Here is an 18,681-nt window from a genome sequence, read left to right on the forward strand (position 1 = left end):
CACTTCGTAATGAATATCTGGTATTTCTTTATCTGGATGATCCATAATTTATGCATTTCTCTGATGTTGGACCTCAGGTCCTTTTTTTTTATTTTTAATCTTCACCTGAGGATATTTTTTCCAGAGAGTGGAAGGGAGGGAGAGAGAGAGAGAGAGAAAGGGAGAGAAACATTGATGAGAGAGACAAATCGATTGGTTGCTTTCCGCATGCGCCCTGGCTGGGATGGTGCCTGCAACCGAGGTACGTGCCCTTGGCTGGAATTGAACCTGGGACCCTTCAGACCATGGCAGATGCTCTAACCACGGAGCATCTAAAAACTGGCTAGGGCGGACCTCAGGTCCTTTTTAATTTTTATTGTAAACAGCACTTCAATGAACATCCTTGAAGATAAACATATGTTCACGTAGCTATTATTTCCTCAAGGTAAAAGTCGCAAAAGTAGAATCACTAGACAGAAGGGGATAAGCATTTTTAAGTTTTTGTCATACTCCATGCCAAACTGCCTTCTAGAAAACTTAAACCAATTTGAGACTCCCATCAGCAGCACAGTAGACTGTCCAACATTATGCATTATCATCATTTTTAATATTTGCCACTTTGCCAATACCCTGCTGCTGTAAAATTCATTTCTTTGAGGAATGAATGAAATGAATTAGTGACTGATATTTGTTTCAAAATAATCTGGGTGGTGGGTGAAGGCAGAAATGAAGCAAGAGTGGTCAGGCGTTGACAACTAGTTCAGGTTGCAAAATGGGTGTGTGGGGTTCATTATACTATTTTCTCTAATACCATGTATACTTAAATTTTTCCACAATTAAAAAAAAAAAGTTGAAAAAACATACATTTAATTACTAATGGCTTTAAACATTTTTCTACAATTTAAAACATCAGTCATTTATATTCCCTGTTTGTCCTTTTTTTCCTATGAGGATGTTAATCTTTTTATATTGATTTTGAATAGGCTCTTTATATATAAAAGACAGTCACAGTTTGTTCATATACTTCAGGTATGTTTTCCTAGTTTGCCATTTAATTTCTTAGTTCATGGTGTTTTTTTTGACCAATAGAAGTGTTGAAATAGGTAGTGAACATGTTTTTCACCTTTTAGCATTTATGTCAGATGAAATCTCTCTGAAAAGAACATCAAGGATGACCTTGACCAGTGAAACCCAAAGCGTAAACATCCTGGCAGCAGTGGTCACAAAAGAATAACAGGCTCAGGAGAAGAGAGGGTTTCCCTGTGGACACTAACTATTTTTCAAATGTTAATACTAATTGTGTGATCTTTTAAACCACTTCTTTCCCTTCCTCCCAAAGTTGTCAGGCCTGCTAGAGATTTCCCCATTTGTTGTGCCCAAGGGCAGCTTGATCAAAGGATTTTCCTTATTATTAAGTGATGGTATATAATAATATAGCATGATTACATTAATATAATGATACGTTATTATAATATAATAGCATCATTATAATAGTAACTATTTGTAATACCTACTCTATATATTATCTTAAAAACCCTCAAAACAACCTTAACGAGGCAGGTGACACTTATTATCCTCACTTAATGGGTAAAAATCTTTAGGATTAGAAAAGTAAAGGGACACCTCCAAGCTGGTAAAGGTCAACTTTGGGGTCCAATGCAGGTCAAGTTTATGTGCACAACCGCTGGGCTACTCTGCCTCTTGGAAATCTCCCAAGGACACACTTCAGTTGGGCCCCAAAGTAATGGCCCTTACCTCTCATGCTTCTCTGTGTTCCTTGTCAAGCATTCTGTCTGCACTCCCTCCTAGAGACTTCTTACATCCCTCTAATCCCCCTTTTAGACCCATCTGTCCCCTCTCTTCCCCTTGGCCTTCCCTTTGCCCTGGGCCAAACCATCAAGTGGACTCCTCTAATTCATCTCCCCATCTGAGTCTCCTCCCTCCTTCTCTCCTCCTCTGTCTCTGCTCGACCTCAGCTGCACGTAATGGCTACTCAGAGCCCGGTGATGGAGTGATGGCTGAGTACTGAGAAGAGTGCTCTAGTGCGAGCCTCAAGGCTCGGGTGGAGGGAAGAGCCAGCTCTGCTGCCAAGTAGGAAGCTGGAGCTGTGTTGCAATGACAGATGCCAGGGGAAAACACTCAGCAGAGGCTGTTTCCTGACGCAGGATTCACTGCACTCACAGGTGGGGAGTGCAGGCACCATCCCCAAGCTCTGGGTGCTTCCTACCACCACCCCTGCTGCCTGAGAGGGTAGGGATGCAGTGGGCTCAGCCAGGCAGAAGCTGACCTCCATGATGGCCATGTTCCCTCACATGGGAATGCTGTTGGTGACTCATTCTCTCAGCCCCTCAGCTGCCCAGTAAACAGACCCGGGCTGTGTGAACTTCCCAGTGAGGCAAACAGCAGCTGCAGGCAGCCCATCCCCTGGATTTCTGGCCACAGAGCAAGGCTACTAGACGAGAGTACCCAGAGGTCTAGGCTCCAGGGTGGTGAGGATGGGCTACTGTCCCTAGAAGACCCTCTAAGATGTCTCTCTACTCAGGGGCCCCCAAGACAGCCCTTGGGGTTGCTGGCAGGCAGGGACAGAAGGGCCACTGTGTAACCACCTGACACTGACTTTCCAAATTTGTGGTTTCCCAAGCCCACCAGCTGGGGGCACACCCTGGCCCTTGGGGAGATGCCATGTGCAGCTGGCATCCTGACCCTCAGGCCCCTTCCAGAAGTGAGCCTTGTCCTCAAATGGCTGGTGTACACACCCAGAGCTCTGCACAACCTGTACAGGCCAGGATCCAGGTACCAGTCTAGACAAGCGGACTCAGCAAAGCCAGGCTATTTCCTAACCCCAAACAACCTGGCAGCTCCAGGCACTTAATGCCAGGAGCAGGTCCTTGTGGTCACCTTTCCGCTTCACTGCTGAAGGGGTGGGAGGAGCGAGTCCACTCCCCCAGCCACCTCAACTACCTTCCCAGCCAGGTTGAGCCCTGCCAGGGCCCCCACTACACTTCTGTCCGCCCCAGAACTTGTCACATGGTGAAGCAATTTCACAATGCAGAACCCTCTGGTGGGTGAATTTTTCCCAGGCCAATGGCAATCAGCTGACTGCTTTGGGTTCGCAAGGCACAGAACAGAAACCTAGAGGGAGAGCAGGCTCCACGCTCTGGGAGAGTCCTGCTCACCTGCACCTGGGCTTCTGGAGAGCTGACAGAGCTGCCTGGGTGGCTGTAGGAACAGATCAGCTGAGCAGGAATGTTAACCCCTCACCCTTCACCAGGACATCCGCCTAAGTGCTGCATCAGAGTCCTTCCCTCCTCTTCTCTCAGGTTTTGGCAGAGGGATATTTATTCTGCTTCCTTCAAACTCAGATCCCCACTGCCAGGGGATCATTTCTTCCTCAAGTTCAAAGTCAGACTTCAATGAACCAAATAGGAAAAGCCCACAGAGACACTGTTCATCAAGGAGCCTGACTACGTTTTGTAATCACTTTTCTGTGAGTGTTTCAGTTCAGAACTCGCCGTCCTGTTCACATTGACAGGGGTCAGAGTAATGAAGTGGAAAAGACATGTCCACAATGTTGGCTGCATCTGCTCTCATCTCTAAGCAACCCAGGCCCTGGATTGTGGGGTGGCGACCCAAAGACGCCGCCTCAGCCGCCAGCTGGTATTTGCGCTCTGGCCGATGAAGCGAGTTAAAGGGTTGTGTAAATGCAAGGCACTGAGCAAACAGACCAAAGTGTGCTATCCAAGTGTCAGGAGGGGAGGCTGAGGCTCAGCACTTGGGGAGTGCTCTGCACCCGTGGAATGACCTGGCACCCTCCTCTAAGGATATCACCCTCTGCTGCAGGGACCTGGGAGCATCAGTTCTGGCCATCAGGTAGCCCACCTATATGGGATTCCCCTTGCTCCTTTGAGCTTCCTCTCTAGAGGAAAGGATCACCCATCAATAGATATCTTGGGCTCTGTGACGAAGGCATATCTGCCACCTCGTCCTTGCCTGAGGGGAAAGGCATTTTGCCAATTTGAGGACCCCTCTCCACCAACTAAGGTAACAGCTTACAGTGCCTGTACATCTTTATTTATACCACAACCCATGCAACACAAAACCCCTTGAGACTCAGAAAGTCCCAAATTAAGGTTTCCATGACAATACATTCCTCCCAATTCCCCGGGTTATCATGGAGCAATTATCCACGGCCCCAAAGCAGTTGTAGGAGATTTGATTCAGATGCTCCTAAAGGAGACCCTGAAGACTTCTTTGTCCCCTCAAATTAGAACATGGGTGGGAGACACAAACAGAAAGTGCCATTGTGCTGCTAGCTCACCATCTCTGGGAGCTGTTCCTGACAGTTCTGCTTTTTAAAGGGCTGGGCTGTATCAGAATGAGATTCGGCTCTGCTCAGCAGAAGCTGCGGCCAGCCCCAGAACATTGCCCAAGAGCTCCAGCCCTGTCCTCACTGACCTGCTTCTCAATCCCCTCTCAGGATCTGTTCTGAAGCACCTGTGGGAGCCCTCATCTGAGGCCTAGGAGACAGGAGATGCCCACGGAGAAGCCTTAGGTCAGGAGCAGCGGCAGAGGAAGAAAGAGACAACTTAAAAAGCACTTAGGGCCCTGAACAGTTTGGCTCAGTGGTTAGAGAGTCGGCCTGTGGACCAAGAGTTCTGGGTTCGATTCCAGCCAAGGGCACATACTTTGGTTGCAGGCTCAATCCCTGACCCCAGTTGGGGCACTTGTGGGGGGCAACCGATCAATGTGTCTCTCTCACATCGATGTTTCTTTCTCTCTCTCCCTTCCACTCTCTCTGAAAAATCAATGGAAAAATCCTCAGGTGAAGATTGAAAAAAAACAACGCTTAGGGAAAGGTGCTTAGGAAGTTGGCCTGTGTAACTAGAAGGGGGGGAATCAGCGGGATGTGGGGTGAGAGGGGTGCCTTCCCACAGAGGATAGTGATTGAGCAGCTTCTTGGCGCCTCTAGATCAAAGGTTGTCAAAATTCTTCTGTAAAAGGCCAGACAGTAAATATTTTAGGTTTTGTAGGCCACATGGTCTCTCCACAACTTCATTCTGCAGCCACAGCAAAAAAGAAATAAGTGGGCATGGCTATGTACCAATACAACTTTGCTTACAAGGCCTGGGGGATAGCAGTTTGCTGACCTCTACTCTAGACCCAAGAATGGGGACCTTAGAGGACAAGCCACCAGCCTCCCTTAAATAAATCCCTGCTAATCAAACACTAAGTGCCGATCAGATCGTTTTCTTGCCTGGTCACTATCTGGCCTGTGTAGCTTTTCACCTCCCACTGGAAGTGTGAGGCACTAATAGGAACGCTCCTGATGCAGAGCTTCTGGCCTCCACACAGACCTATTAGAGGTTGTTGAGAGCAATGGGCCCTCCCTCAGAAAAATGCATCTGTAGAGCACACACACAATCTGTTTGCATATAATCTCAAGGGTGTGCACAGCCCTTCTAAGGCTTATTCACAAACCACAGAGAAGCCTAAAAACCCCAGGGTAAGATCCCTCGCACTCAGGAAGAGAGCTAATTTCTTTGTACATGAAAGATGACCCTGTAGAAAAATAGACAAATGACATAAAGAAGCAATTCACAGAATACAAATGATGACAAAATAGGGGTGAAAAGATACTCTGTTTCACTAACAAAGAAAAATTTTAAAAAATCATGGTATATCATTTTTCATCAGATCAGATTCGCTAATGTTTAAAAGATTGATGACTGGGTACTGGAAGGGGTGTGGAGAAAAGAGCACTCTCATACATGTTGGTAGGATGGCATCAGTACAGTATAACCTTTTGGAAAGACCATTTGACAGTATACATTAACATTTAAAACATGCTGAGCCTGGGGCCCAGCAGTCCCACTTCCAGGAATTTATTTTATAGAAATATATGTACAGGAATGTTGACTTCAGCAGCATCATAAATCAGAAAAATTGGAAACTAACCCAAGTGTCCATTAGTAGGAAGCTGGTTAAATAAATTATAGTATATCTGTATTATAGAACTACATGGAACTCTTTAATAATGAGGTAGATCTCTAGAGCTTAAAATAAGGTAGATTTCTAAGCACTGGCAGGAAAAGATATAACAGATAAATTGTTAAGTGAAAAAGGCAAGTAGTAACAGTATTTCTTTAAAAAAAACCCCAACATTGGTATATGCAGATTATAGGATTTTATTTATTTATTTATTTATTTAATCCTCACCTGAGGATATATTTTTTTCCATTGCTTTTCAGTGAGAGTATAAGAGAGAGAGAGAGAGAGAGACATCAATGTGAGAGAGACGCATAGATTAGTTGCCTCCTGCACACACCCCAATTGGGGCCAAGCCTACAATCGAGGGATGTGCCCTTGGCCTGAACTGAACACGGAACCCTTCAGTCTGAGGGCCGACGCTCTAACCACTGAGCCAAACCAGCCAGGGCTATTGCAGATTTTTTTAATTTAAAAAAAAATATATCTTTATTGATTTCAGAGAGGAAAGGAGACGGAGAGAGGGAGACAGAAACATCAATGATGAGAGAGTCATTGATCGAGCCCACAACCAGGGCATGTGCCCTGACCAGGAATCGAACCCCGATTGCCTGGATCCTAGGTCGACGCTCAACCACTAAGCTACGCCCGGCCGGGCCAGATTGTTTTTAAATACTGAAGAGATACATTCTAAACTGATAAAGGTGGGCTTACAAAATTTTACAGTCTATACTTTATACTTTTTTTTTTAATATATCTTTATTGATTTCAGAGAGAGGAAAGGAGAGGGAGAGAGAGAGATAGAAACATCAATGATGAGAGAGTCATTGATCGGCTGCCTCCTGCACGCCCCCAACTGGGGATGGAGCCTGCAACCCGGGCATGTGCCCTGACCGGGAATCGAACCCCAATTGCCTGGATCCTAGGTTGACACTCAACCGCTGAGCCACACCCAGCCAGGCTATACTTTATACTTCTAAAATATTAACTTTTTAAAATAAAAACAATTTTCTTTCATAATTAAAAAAAGAAAACAGGTCCTTATGGGCTTAATAGTCTCCCCTAAATGTTTCTTAGACAACAACAAGTTCATTTTAAAGACTTTCTTAGAGAGGAGTCAGGGTATGGTGGTTTTTATCTATTTGTCTTATGCTTTATCACAATAAAGCATCTTTCTGCATCTCAGAGCATAAACTCCTCAAGCTCAAGGGCCATCTCTTTCTCTTATCCCAAAATTCAGAACTGCCATGACAGGCATAGAGTGACTAAAATAACAGAGTAATGCTAGGTTTTTAATTTTCATTTTGATGAAAGAGTTGGTCATTTTCATGCTGTCAAAGAACAAACAGAACCATGACTCCTGTTACAGTTTACACAACTTAGTAGAATTTGTGTACTGTTGGCAGTTCTAACAGATTTCCTACAGTTTCAACATTTATTTACCTCTGGGTACTTCAGAGGGGGAGGGAATATATTTCTTTTCTTTAATCTACCTGGTTAAAAAAGTCAAAATAAAAATACACAAAAGACTACAAACCCAATATCTCTCACTACACTGGAGCAAGGCAACCAGAGTGCCCAGATCTGTGTGTGTTACCCACTCCCTGAGCATACCACATAATACATGGCCCTGTGCCATGGCCTTTCTCACCTAACAGAGGCGCCACTGAACATTCCATTTCCAAGGACCCAGACCCAGACAGTTGACCCTTCCCACCAGGGTAAAGTTAACAAGGCAAAGCATAGGAAGGCCAGAAAAGACACTGGGCCTGGTCTGGCCTCTGGCTCGCAGCCTGCAGGCAAGGGGTCACAGAGATGCCAGCACCTCTTCAAGCTCCTTACAAGAAGACCAGCAGTCCCCGGGGCGCCCACAAAGCTAAACAAAGGCCCTCAACAGCTTGACTCCTGACGCCTTAGTGGAAAGAGCAATCAGAAACCAGAGCATCCTGCAAATAGTGATGGTAGGTATTGTGTCATAAAAACTTTTCATGGGGAAACTGAGGCAGGCCAGACTTTCCTGTTGGACAGAAATCTCTTTGAAAAGCCTATTATTCTCACTTCTTTCCCAGTGGCTAGCTCTGAAAGGCACCCTTGCCCGACTGGGCAAGCCTGCAGACAGCTTCCTTCTTCCTCCCAGGAAAGATACTTTTAGCTTTCTTTGACTTTTTTTCCTTAACCTGAACCTTCTTGCAGTCTCTCTCACCTCAACAAGGAGCACATTCCATGGCGTTCTGGTGCTACCAATAAGGGGGTGCTCAGCATCCTGAGAAAACACCTCCTTCCCTAGAGGAGCTCTGTGTCCTGGCATTCCAAAAACCAAGAAGAGAGGCAGCCTGTGTGCTCCCCTGAATTTCTCACTCAGTTCTGGACAAAGGCAATGGTTTGGGGCGGGGAGATTCCGAGGGAGGTTTGTTTTTAGGTTGTACTGTTAGCCAGAGCTGTCATGAAAAATAAGAGAAAAGGAAGAGGGTGGTAGCTTTTTTCTCCCTGCTCCTGTCTTCCCTGGACACATGGCTAGTAAGCTGGCTTCCTCAGGGCCTAAGCCAAGGTCAGCAGGGAGGGGATGGGCCCACTCTGAGAGCCGTGCTCTGCTGTGCCTGCAGGACCTCCCCAACTGGGGAGGCCGCAGATGGCTTTGCTGTCTGGCCACTTCACCATCAGCAGCTCTCTTGTGCTTAGGATGTCCAGGCATATGCAGGCGAATGAAAGGCAAAGAAATTGAAGCCAATAAAAGCTGCCTCAAATTCACAGGGAGATGACTGAATTGAGATCTTAAAGAAACTGATACTTACTGTTAATGAGGTGAAAGTCATGCACATCCCACCAAAGCCATTGAGAGACAGGGAGATGAAGATGAGCACAGAGAGAGCTGTAAGAAAACAGAAGGCACATAATCAGGGGACCACAGCTGAGCTTCAGGGAGGCCGGGGCTTGGGAACTTACTAAAGGTGCCTCCCCATCCTCTGTTCTCCACTAACTTGAGCAGCAAAAGAGAGGCCTAAAGAAGCTGCTTCACTGAAACAAACAAACAAAAGTACCCCCAAATCAATAGATGGTGAAACTCAAGTCCTATTTTGGTATTTGTTCTAAAAGTCCTTGAAGCAACAGCTCCACCTGAACAGAGTTGGGGACTGGGTGGCTTCTAAGTTCACAATTCTGCACACAACCCTGCAGCTCGCCTAGTTCTTGGAACTTGCCTCTCAGGTTGGATCAATGAGGCCATGGCAGACTGGCCTAGTTTGGTGAGTAGATGGGAGTTTTGCACACCCTGGGATCTGCCCTCAGACATCAGTCTGGGGTGATTGTTCTTTTACCCAGTCACCCATTTGAGATGAGCAACTGGGTAAAGGCCTAAAAAGCATCCCCTCTAACTTGCGCAGTGAGCACCAGCCCTGGCACAGCGTCCTAGAACAGATGGGCCTGTGAGCATCTCTGGGCACTCTCCCCAGTCCCTGATAAAAGGGTGGAGGAAAAGTGTCCTCACAGTTTGGGTTACTTGCTCCATATGCAATCAGCAAGCAGGAGACAGCAAAGCAGGCACTAAAAACAAGCAGAAATAATACATTATTTCTTATTGTTATTGTTATTATTTGGGAATATTTACTATGTATTAGATACTTCTGGAAATTTTACATACAATATTTAATTTAATTTATCAATTCTAAGGAGTATAATTGACCCCATTTTACTGATGAGAAAAAAAGAAAAAAAAAAGAACTGATTTCTCCAAAGTCTCCAACTAGTAAGTGCCTAAGCAGGAATTCAAGCCTGGAAGCCACATCTGAGAAACACCACACTGCACTGCCTCCTCCCATCCCCAGACTGAAGGGAGTCAAGGCTCTGAAGAGAGAGAGGACACAATCCATGCCCCAGGTGCCTATGCTCACTCAGCCAGGGATGGACAGAACCCACTGGGCATGGGTGAGATGAATGCCAGCTCCTGAAACCCCTCTAAAGAGTGATGGAAAATGTTCCACCACCCATTCCATCCTGGGTTACAGATCTCGCTCATTGCAAACCACTGTCCTATGAGATGATCATTCCCAGTGGGACTGGCTTGTCGAGGCCGAGATCTGAGAGGCCAGTTGCTGTGTGGACTGACCTTCAGTCTGGTACACTGGAACTTTACATACCAGAGACACATGCCCCAGAGGGTGCATATGATGATCCACGCAGGTGCCCGTGGTAAGGAAAATATTAGGACTTCTATCTTACAACTTTTAATCTCAGCCAGTTTAATTTATATTTTTGTATATGTATCAAAAAGCACATAAAAAATTAAGAATGGCATATGTATATATAATTGATAATTCCATGTACTTATATTAGAAGTATATTTTCAAAACCTTGTTTTTCCTGATAGAGGTAGAAGGTCAAAAAGACTGTGGAAGTCTTAATGACAAGAAACTCCAGACCCTCCCAGGCCCTGGGCCTTTTTAATGCAATATTGGCACATTACAGGATCATAGTACCTACTGATTTGGTGGCAAATGGGGTAGAAACTCTGGGTGGGCATTTAGGAAGCTCCACAGTGTACCTGATAGCAGGTACCAGATGGGTAATTAGGGAACTCCCCAGTGTACCTAATAGCAGGTACCAGGATTCCCTAGTGAGGAACTCAGCCGAGGATCCGCCAGCCAACCTCCCATCCCCACACTGACCTGCCCAGCAGCCTGAGCTTCCTTGGGCCATACTTGTCCATGACGATGCCCAGGGGCAGGGTGATGGCACTGAGCAGGAAGGAGCCCACGGTGAAGGCCAAGTTTAGCATCTCATCCTGGGCCTTGCAGCTAAGCCAACCATTCATCCAGCTCACCTCTTCCTCTTGCTCTGCTGTGCCTCCCCCTGTGCCGTTGGTGACATTCACTGTGTGTGCAGAGGGAGAGAAACCTGATCACAGGGTCATGGCGGGGATTCCCAAAGATCAGAGGCAGGTGCACATTCAAAGTCACCCCAATGGGAATACAGGGCTGTCTCTGGGCCACCTGAGGGCTCAGGCTACACCAAAGGAGGCTTGGATGTCCATCTGGCCCAAGCCCCCTGGAACGATAATGGAGAGGTTCTTGACTTTGTGGAGGTCATAGATCCTTTGGTGAATCCAATAAAGAAAGCTATGCTCCTGTTCCCCAGAAAATGTAATCAAAGTCTTACCCATAATTTCAGGTGCTTCATGTGTCCCTTAAAGCAACCATGAGCCATAGGTTGGGATTCTCATTCTAGAGTCACCTGTACCCTGGAATAGTAGACCTCAGGACCCAGCCTTCACGGTGGGGCCGCAGGTTGGCTAGAGTCTTCTGAGCAGCTCTGTCCATGGAAACAGATTGCAGCCAGTATATAGGAGGCCGACCCTAGACCACCTGGGAAGGACAAGCTGCTGGTTTCACTGCAATGCCCTGGGGTTCTCCTAGGTCAGTGTGGAAAAGACCCCCTTTACTGCTAAGGACAGTGGACTTCTCAAATATGCAGTCCATATGCTACCTCCTCCCCTCATATTTTCATTTAATCAACCACCACATATACCGTGTTGTAGAACCCCTTGGGAAAAGATTTTAAAAATAGTCCAAACTTATTTGCTTTCACTTCTTGAGGTATACTTTTCTTATTTTTCTCACTAGAGTCACCACATTTGCTGTCCCTGAGGCCACACCTGTGCTATCATCCTGGCCTTTAATGGCCCTCTCCAAAGTCCACCCAGCACCAAGACAACAAAAATAGGAAGGAAAAAGTGCTGCAGCAGCTGAAGGCAGGAGGGTGGGGGACAGGTTGGGAACATAGCTGAAGAACTCACTCCTCTCTGGGACTGCTAGTTATGAGATGCTGACTAATCCTGCAGAAAGAGGAGTGGCCTCTGATTAGATTTGAGGTAACAGTGGAAGAGACAAGGAAATACCTCTCTTCAGAGAAGTGCGGGCCTCCAGATTGCAGCCCTCTGGCGCCAGGGCTGTAAAGCTGAGGTTGCAAAGGCCTGCCCAGGCCTCTCAGGGCTGCCCCAAGGTCACAGGAAAGGATGCACTTTGGGTGAATCATGCCATATGCCAACCTCTAACCAACAAGCCCTCCTAAGGGCACGTTGATTGAGGGTGAGGTGCTGGTTTTCAATTTTGGTTCCTCCACTTCCTACTTGTATGACCTTGGAGAAGTGACTTAATCTTGCTCTTTCTCAGTTTTTTAATTTGTAAAATGAGCATAATCTAACAATTAGTATCTACCGCCTAGAGTTTTAGGGAAGATAAGAAAATCCAGTAACATTCTAGAGCTCACACAAGCATAGAAAGTGCTCAATAAATAAGAGCTGAAAGTTATTATAATTACTATTATTGGAGGCTCAGGATGGTGCAACCAACTGGCAGCAGAGCCTGATGAAGTAACTTGGAGCAGAGTTCCATAACTGTGTATGTGGTAGCGTGGATTTGTGTCTAGTCTCCCACTGGGCCGGGGGACTTGGGGGGCAGGGACTGTGTTCTGGTCACCTGTGTCCTCAACACCTTATTTAGACCCTGGTGTGGAGCAGTTGTTTACTGAATTAATGAGACAAACGGACTCAGATCACAGTGGTCAAAAGGATCAAGAGAGAAGGAAATAGGACATACAGAAACAAGTTGAAGACAGAGGGGATTTAAGGAGATTAGAGCCACAATGTTAACCTCTTAAAGTCACAGAAACAAAGCCTAACAAGCCAGATTCCTACCCTACCCAGCCCACTGCTTTCTCTCAGTTTTCCAAAAGAGGCCCCACCACACTGGCAGCCCAAACAGGCAAACAGAGTTACCCAAGCTCATTGGGATCCACCTCGAATTGTCATACATGCTGCTTAGCTGGAAGGGCCGAGCTGCTCGCCCACTGTGGGGCAGCTTCTGGGAAGGCAGAGCTACTTCACAGGTTGGTACTGGCTTCAGGTATCAGCCCTGCCAGCAGCAACAGGAACTGGATGTGAAGTGGAACAACAGCCATTTCAGGTTGGTGTGCCAATATGAGCAAACCAGCACAGGTGTGACAGAGGGGATGGGTGGAGAGGGTCCAGGATTGCTAGCCTGTAAACCTGACTGTGTCCGTGCAGGGTCTAGAGCCCATCATTGCACTCAGTGCTGCAGGGTCTGCTGCTGTCAGCAGGGAGCCATAGCTGGATGGGACATCAGCATCGAGGCAGCACTGTCTCTGAGTAAGGCATCAGGGTGCCCTACCCACAGGTTCTCCAGAGAGGAACTACAGGAGACCCTCAAATCCATGATTGCACTCACTGAGAGAGAAGATAAAATCCCAAGGCAACATACCCAAGGCATCTCCCTAATTTGCTATAAGTGAGATGGGGTGCAAACATCTGAATTGTTTAGAGATCTAGTCACCCCTATAACTAGAGGGTTCATGAGGAGACAGGTCAGAGTAGAGGAAGGGTCTCTGTCCCTCCCATCTTTTATCCTAGAGCCACTACACAAAGAAACAAATACCTTACTTTGGGCTACCAGCCTTCTCTTCTTAAACAAGTCCCTGCCAAAGGGGTCAGCTGGCCCTCTGCCCTTCTGCCTTCAGGCAGTGATGTCCAGCATCAGATAAGCCAGGGGTGGGTGGAAGTGCCTGAGTGGCCCCTTGTTCGTCTATGGAGCAATATGAGAGTGTCCCTCACTCTAGAGCAACTTAAACCATCAGTGAGCCCAGAAGCTTTGTTGGCAGTAAAACTGCCCACATGAATAAACACAGATCCAGCAGATGCCCAAGCACAGTCACACCCAGGCTGCTCCTCTCCCTCTGCTCCCACCTGGGCCATGGTGGGCCAGGAGAAACACAAAACAGATAAGCACCAGGAAGTGTCAAGGCCCTGGGGTGTCCCTCTTCTCCCAGCCTACAGCTCAGTCCTCACCCCAGCCCAGCCTGTTCTGTGCCTCACCTGTACCTGTTTAGTAAACAGATGCCTCTGCAGTGGGGGGTCAGAGTGGCCTGACCCAGCCCAGTTGGGGAAGGTGAACCAAGAAGACAGGACAGGAACTGGTGTGGCCAGAGTATGCTGAGAACAGGTGTAAGACTGCTCAGGAGGAAACCCAGGCACAGGGAAGAGGGAACAATGCCTGTACTGTTCGGTCTCACTCACAGTACACTCACACACAAAATCTTTACAGAGAAAGAAGGGAAGAAAAGAGGGTGCTGTGACCCCACTCAGGCTCCTCTGACATCTTTGGGTCAAAGAGGGGGCTCCCCCCATCCCGGGAAAATAAAGGGAGTGGGAGCCTCCAGAATAGCTGGCTGGATGATGCTTGAGAGAGCAAAGGGTACTGGGCTGGAGGCCACTTAAATTCCTGAGTAGCCTTCTGACTGGCTGCTGAATGAGTGCGCCGCTGCCTGGGGGACCCCTGGACCACTGGGGTGATGGTCCCTGCCCCAGGATCTCCTGTCTCTCTCAAATCCTTTGTCTATGGGAACAGGAAGCAACATCTCCAGTGCAGCAGGGGGGATATAGGTGAGAGGTCAGCTTCAGACACAGAGCAAACAAGAGGCAGGACACAGTCAGAGGGTCCTGCTGGGTAGGCCAGGGCCAAGCCCCTTAGCTGTGGTCACAAGTGCCTGTGTGTGCTGGAGGTTGTGTTCAATGCTATTTGTTCCTGTGTCACTTGGCACCCTCCCACCCCATATCCCACACCAGGATACCAGGAGTTTCAGAACAGGTAAGTGGCTTGCCCAAGGTCTCATAGCCAATACTTGGGGAAATTGGACTTGAATCCAGGCTGTGAGACTCCAAAGATCGTGCTTTTAACCTTCAGGCTGTGCTGATGCTATACTACCTGGGTTAGAGGCAGTTCTGAGAAAATCCTGAGAACACAAGGCTGTCACAGTGTTGGGGCAGTACCAGGTGGACCTTAAAGTCACCTAGTGAGAATGGGACTGCTCCCAAGATCCTCCCATGAGGTCCCTGAAAGGCAACCCAAGTTGGACAGGACCTTAACAGGATACCAAGAAGCCAGGCGGGGTGAGCAGAGGATGTGGGGGAGAAAAATTAGGTCATGAAATGGGAAGGAAGACGGAAGGTTTGGTGGGGAGGGCTGAGGGCACCAGCTCCTCTCTGCGACACATCCTGAAGCTGTGGGCACCAGCCTTTAGACTTTTTTACCCATTGCTATAATTTTTATTTAATCCAAAATACACTGGGGAGGGGAGTGAAAACGGTCATATTCACGGCAATAAAAGTGAAAGGGCAAGTTTTCAAAAGCTATCAACCACTAACCCTTGGGTGTAGGAGACCATAAAAAGGGAAGGCCTCATAAGCGACTGGCATGAAATATTCAAAGTGATAAAAAGCAAGGACCTACAACCAAGACTGCTTTCCCAGCAAGGCTGTCATTTAAAATTGGAGAAATAAAGAGCTTCCCAGACAAGAAAAAAGCTAAAGGAGTTCATCACCACCAAACCAATATTACAAGAAATGTTAAAGGGTCTTCTTTAAGAAGAGAAAAAAATACACACAGAGACATAGTTAAAAGAGTAAAATGGCAATAAATACGTACCTATCAATAATCACTTTAAATGTAAATGGCTTAAATGCTCCAATCAAAAGACATAGGGTAGCTGAATAGATAAGAAAACAAGACCCATATATATATGCTGTCTACAAGAGACCCACCTCAGAATTAAAGATACACACAGACTCAGAGTAAAGGGATGTAAAAAGATATTTCATGCAAATGGAAATGAAAAAAAGAAAGCTGGGATAGCAATACTTATAACTGACAAAATAGACTTTAAAATAGCCCTGGCCAGCATGGCTCAATGGTTAAAGTGTCAGCCTGTGCACCAAAGGGTTGAGGGTTCAATTCCCAGTCAAGAGCAGGTACCTGGGTTGCAGGTTTGATCCCTGCTCCCAGTTGAGACATGTGCAGGAGGCAGCCTGTCACAGCAATGTTTCTCTCTCTCTCTCTCCCCTTCCCCCCTCCCTTCCACTGTCTCTAAATATCAATGGAAAAATATCCTCACTCCTCAGGTGAGGATTAAAAACCCCCCACAAGCAAACAAAGCCTATAGTAAGAAACAAAGAAGGACACTACATAATAATAAAGGGAACATTCCAACAAGAGGATATAACCCTTATGTAACCATTTATGCACCCAACACAGGAGCATCTAAATATATAAAGCCAATCTTTATAGAAATAATGGGAGAGATCAACAGTAATATAGTCATAATAGGAGATTTTAACACCCCATTGACATCAATGGATAGATCTTCCAGACAAAGAAATCAACAAGGAAACAGAAGCCTTAAATGACACACTAGATCAAATGGATTTAATTGATATCTTCAGAGCATTTCACCCCAAAGAAGCAGAATATACATTCTTTTTAAGTGCACATGAAACATTTTCTAGGATAGACCATATGTTAGGACACAAAACAAGTCTCAATAAGTTTAAGAAGACTGAAATCATATAAAGCATCTTCTCTGATCATAATGGTATGAAACTAGAAATTAATCATAAGAAAAAAACAGAAAAACACACAAAGACATGGAGACTAAATAACATGTTACTAAACAATGAATGGGTTAACAATAAGATCAAGGAAGAAATCCAAAAGATATCTTGAAACAAATGAAAATGACAACACAACAACCCAAGATCTATGGGACACAGCAAAAGCAGTCCTTGGAGGGAAATCCATAGCATTACAGGCCTATCTCAGGAAAAATCTCAAATAAACAAAATAACTTTACACTTAAAGGTACTAGAGGTACTAGAAGGTACTTAAAGGTACTAGAAAAAGAACAACAAACAAAGCCCAAAGTGAGTAGAAGAAAGATCAGAGCAGAAATAAACAAACAGAGTATAAAAAATAATACAAAATTTCAATAAAATCAAGAACTGATTCTTTGAAAGGATAAGTAAGATTGAGAAACCTTTATCCAGACTTATCAAGAAAAAAGGAAAGAGGGCCCAAGTAAATAAAATCAGAAATGAAAGAGGAGAAGTAACAACTGACTCCACAGAAATGCAAAGGATTGTAGCCCGGCTGGGCGTGGCTCAGGGGTTGAACGCTGACCTAGGATCCAGGCGATTGGGGTTCGATTCCCTGTCAGGGCACATGCCCGGGTTGCAGTCTTGATCAATCTCTCTTTCATCATTGATGTTTCTATCTCTCTCTCTCCCTCTCCTTTCCTCTCTCTGAAATCAATAAAGATATATTTAAAAAAAAGAAAGAAATGCAAAGGATTGTAAGAAAATATTATGAACAACTATATGCCAACAAATTGGACAATTTGGATGAAATAGATAAATTCCTAGAAACATACAATCTTCCAAAACTGAATCAGGGAGAATCAGAAATCCTGAACAGACAGATTACAACTAATGAAATGAAGCAGTAATCAAAAAACTCCCAACAAACAAAAGTTCTGGACCAGATAGCTTCACAGGTGAATTTTACCAAACATTCAAAGAAGAACATTTATCCTTCTCAAGCTATTCCAAAAAATTCAAGAGGAGGAAAGACTCCCAAGCTCTTTTTATGAGGCGAGTATTATTCTAATTCCAAAACCAGATAAAGATATTATAAAGAAAGAAAATTATAAGCCAATATCCCTGATGAATACAGATGCTAAAATCCTCAAAAAAATATTAGCAAACTGGATCCAGTAATATATTAAAAAGATAATACACGATGATGAAGTGGGATTTATTCCAAGGATGCAAATCAATAAACGTGATACATCATATAAACAAAATGAATGATAAAAATCACATGATCATATCAATAAATTCAGAAAAAGCATTTGATAAAATTCAGCACTCATTTATGATAAAAAACTCTCAGCATAGTGGGAATAGAAGGAACATACCTCAATGTAATAAAGGCCATATATGACAAACCCACAGCCTACATCATACTCAATGGGCAAAAACTAAAACTGTTTCCCTTAAGATCAGGAACAAGATGAGGATATCAGCTTTCACCACTCTTATTCAACAGAGCACTGGAAGTCCTAGCCACACAAATCAGACACGAGCAAGAACTAAAAGGCATCCCAATTGAAAAGGAAGAAATAAAACTGTCATTACTTGCAGATGACATGATACTCTATATAGAGAACCCTAAAGATTCCACCAAAAAGCAGGATACAAAATAAATATCCAGAAATCAGTTGCATTTGTATATACCAATAATGAACTATCAGAAAGGGAAACTAAGAAAACAATCCCATTTACAATTGCATAAAAAAATAAAATAAAATGCCTAAGAATAAATTTAACCAAGGATGTAAAAGACCCGTACTCGGAAAATTATAAGACACTGAAGAAAGAAAGTGAAGATACAAATATGTGAAAGCACATACCGTGTTTATAGATGGGAAGAATTAACATCATTAAAATGTCCATGCTACCCAAAGCAACCTACAGATTCAACACAACTGCTATCAAGATACCAATGGCGTATTTCACAGAACTAGAATATTCCAAAAATTTTTATGAAACCACAAAAGACCCCAAATAGCCACACAATCTTGAGAAAGAAGAACAAAGTTGAAGGAATCACACTGCCTGATACCAAACTATACTACAAGGCCATAGTAATTAAAACAGCAAGATACTGGCATAAAAACAGACATATAGATCAATGGCACAGAATAGAGAGCCCAGAAATAAACTTACACCTTTATGGTCAATTAATATTTGACAAAGGAGGCAAGACCATACAATGAGGTAAAGACAGTCTAGTCAATAAATGATGGTGGGAAAATTGA

The 18,681-nt window shown here is 45.0% G+C and overlaps 1 protein-coding gene across 5 annotated transcripts in view; it reads right to left on the reverse strand.

The window, feature by feature from the left end:
• SLC43A2 (solute carrier family 43 member 2) overlaps window positions 1–18,681 on the reverse strand; it is a 42,235-nt gene that overhangs the window by 16,863 nt on the left and 6,691 nt on the right. For 3 of the 5 annotated variants that reach the window (XM_081160982.1, XM_081160980.1, XM_081160979.1), the window contains exons 3-5: window positions 10,626–10,854; window positions 9,449–9,504; window positions 8,757–8,833 (exon numbers count right to left, since the gene is read on the reverse strand). In XM_081160982.1, the coding sequence (XP_081017108.1) occupies window positions 8,757–8,833; window positions 9,449–9,504; window positions 10,626–10,854 (362 nt within the window). The remainder of the gene's footprint in view (window positions 1–8,756; window positions 8,834–9,448; window positions 9,505–10,625; window positions 10,855–18,681) is intronic. The other 2 variants (XM_081160983.1, XM_081160981.1) reach the window with 1 other exon arrangement.

This window comes from Miniopterus schreibersii, assembly GCF_964146895.1.
Source record: "Miniopterus schreibersii genome assembly, chromosome: 16".
Taxonomy (NCBI): domain Eukaryota; kingdom Metazoa; phylum Chordata; class Mammalia; order Chiroptera; family Miniopteridae; genus Miniopterus; species Miniopterus schreibersii.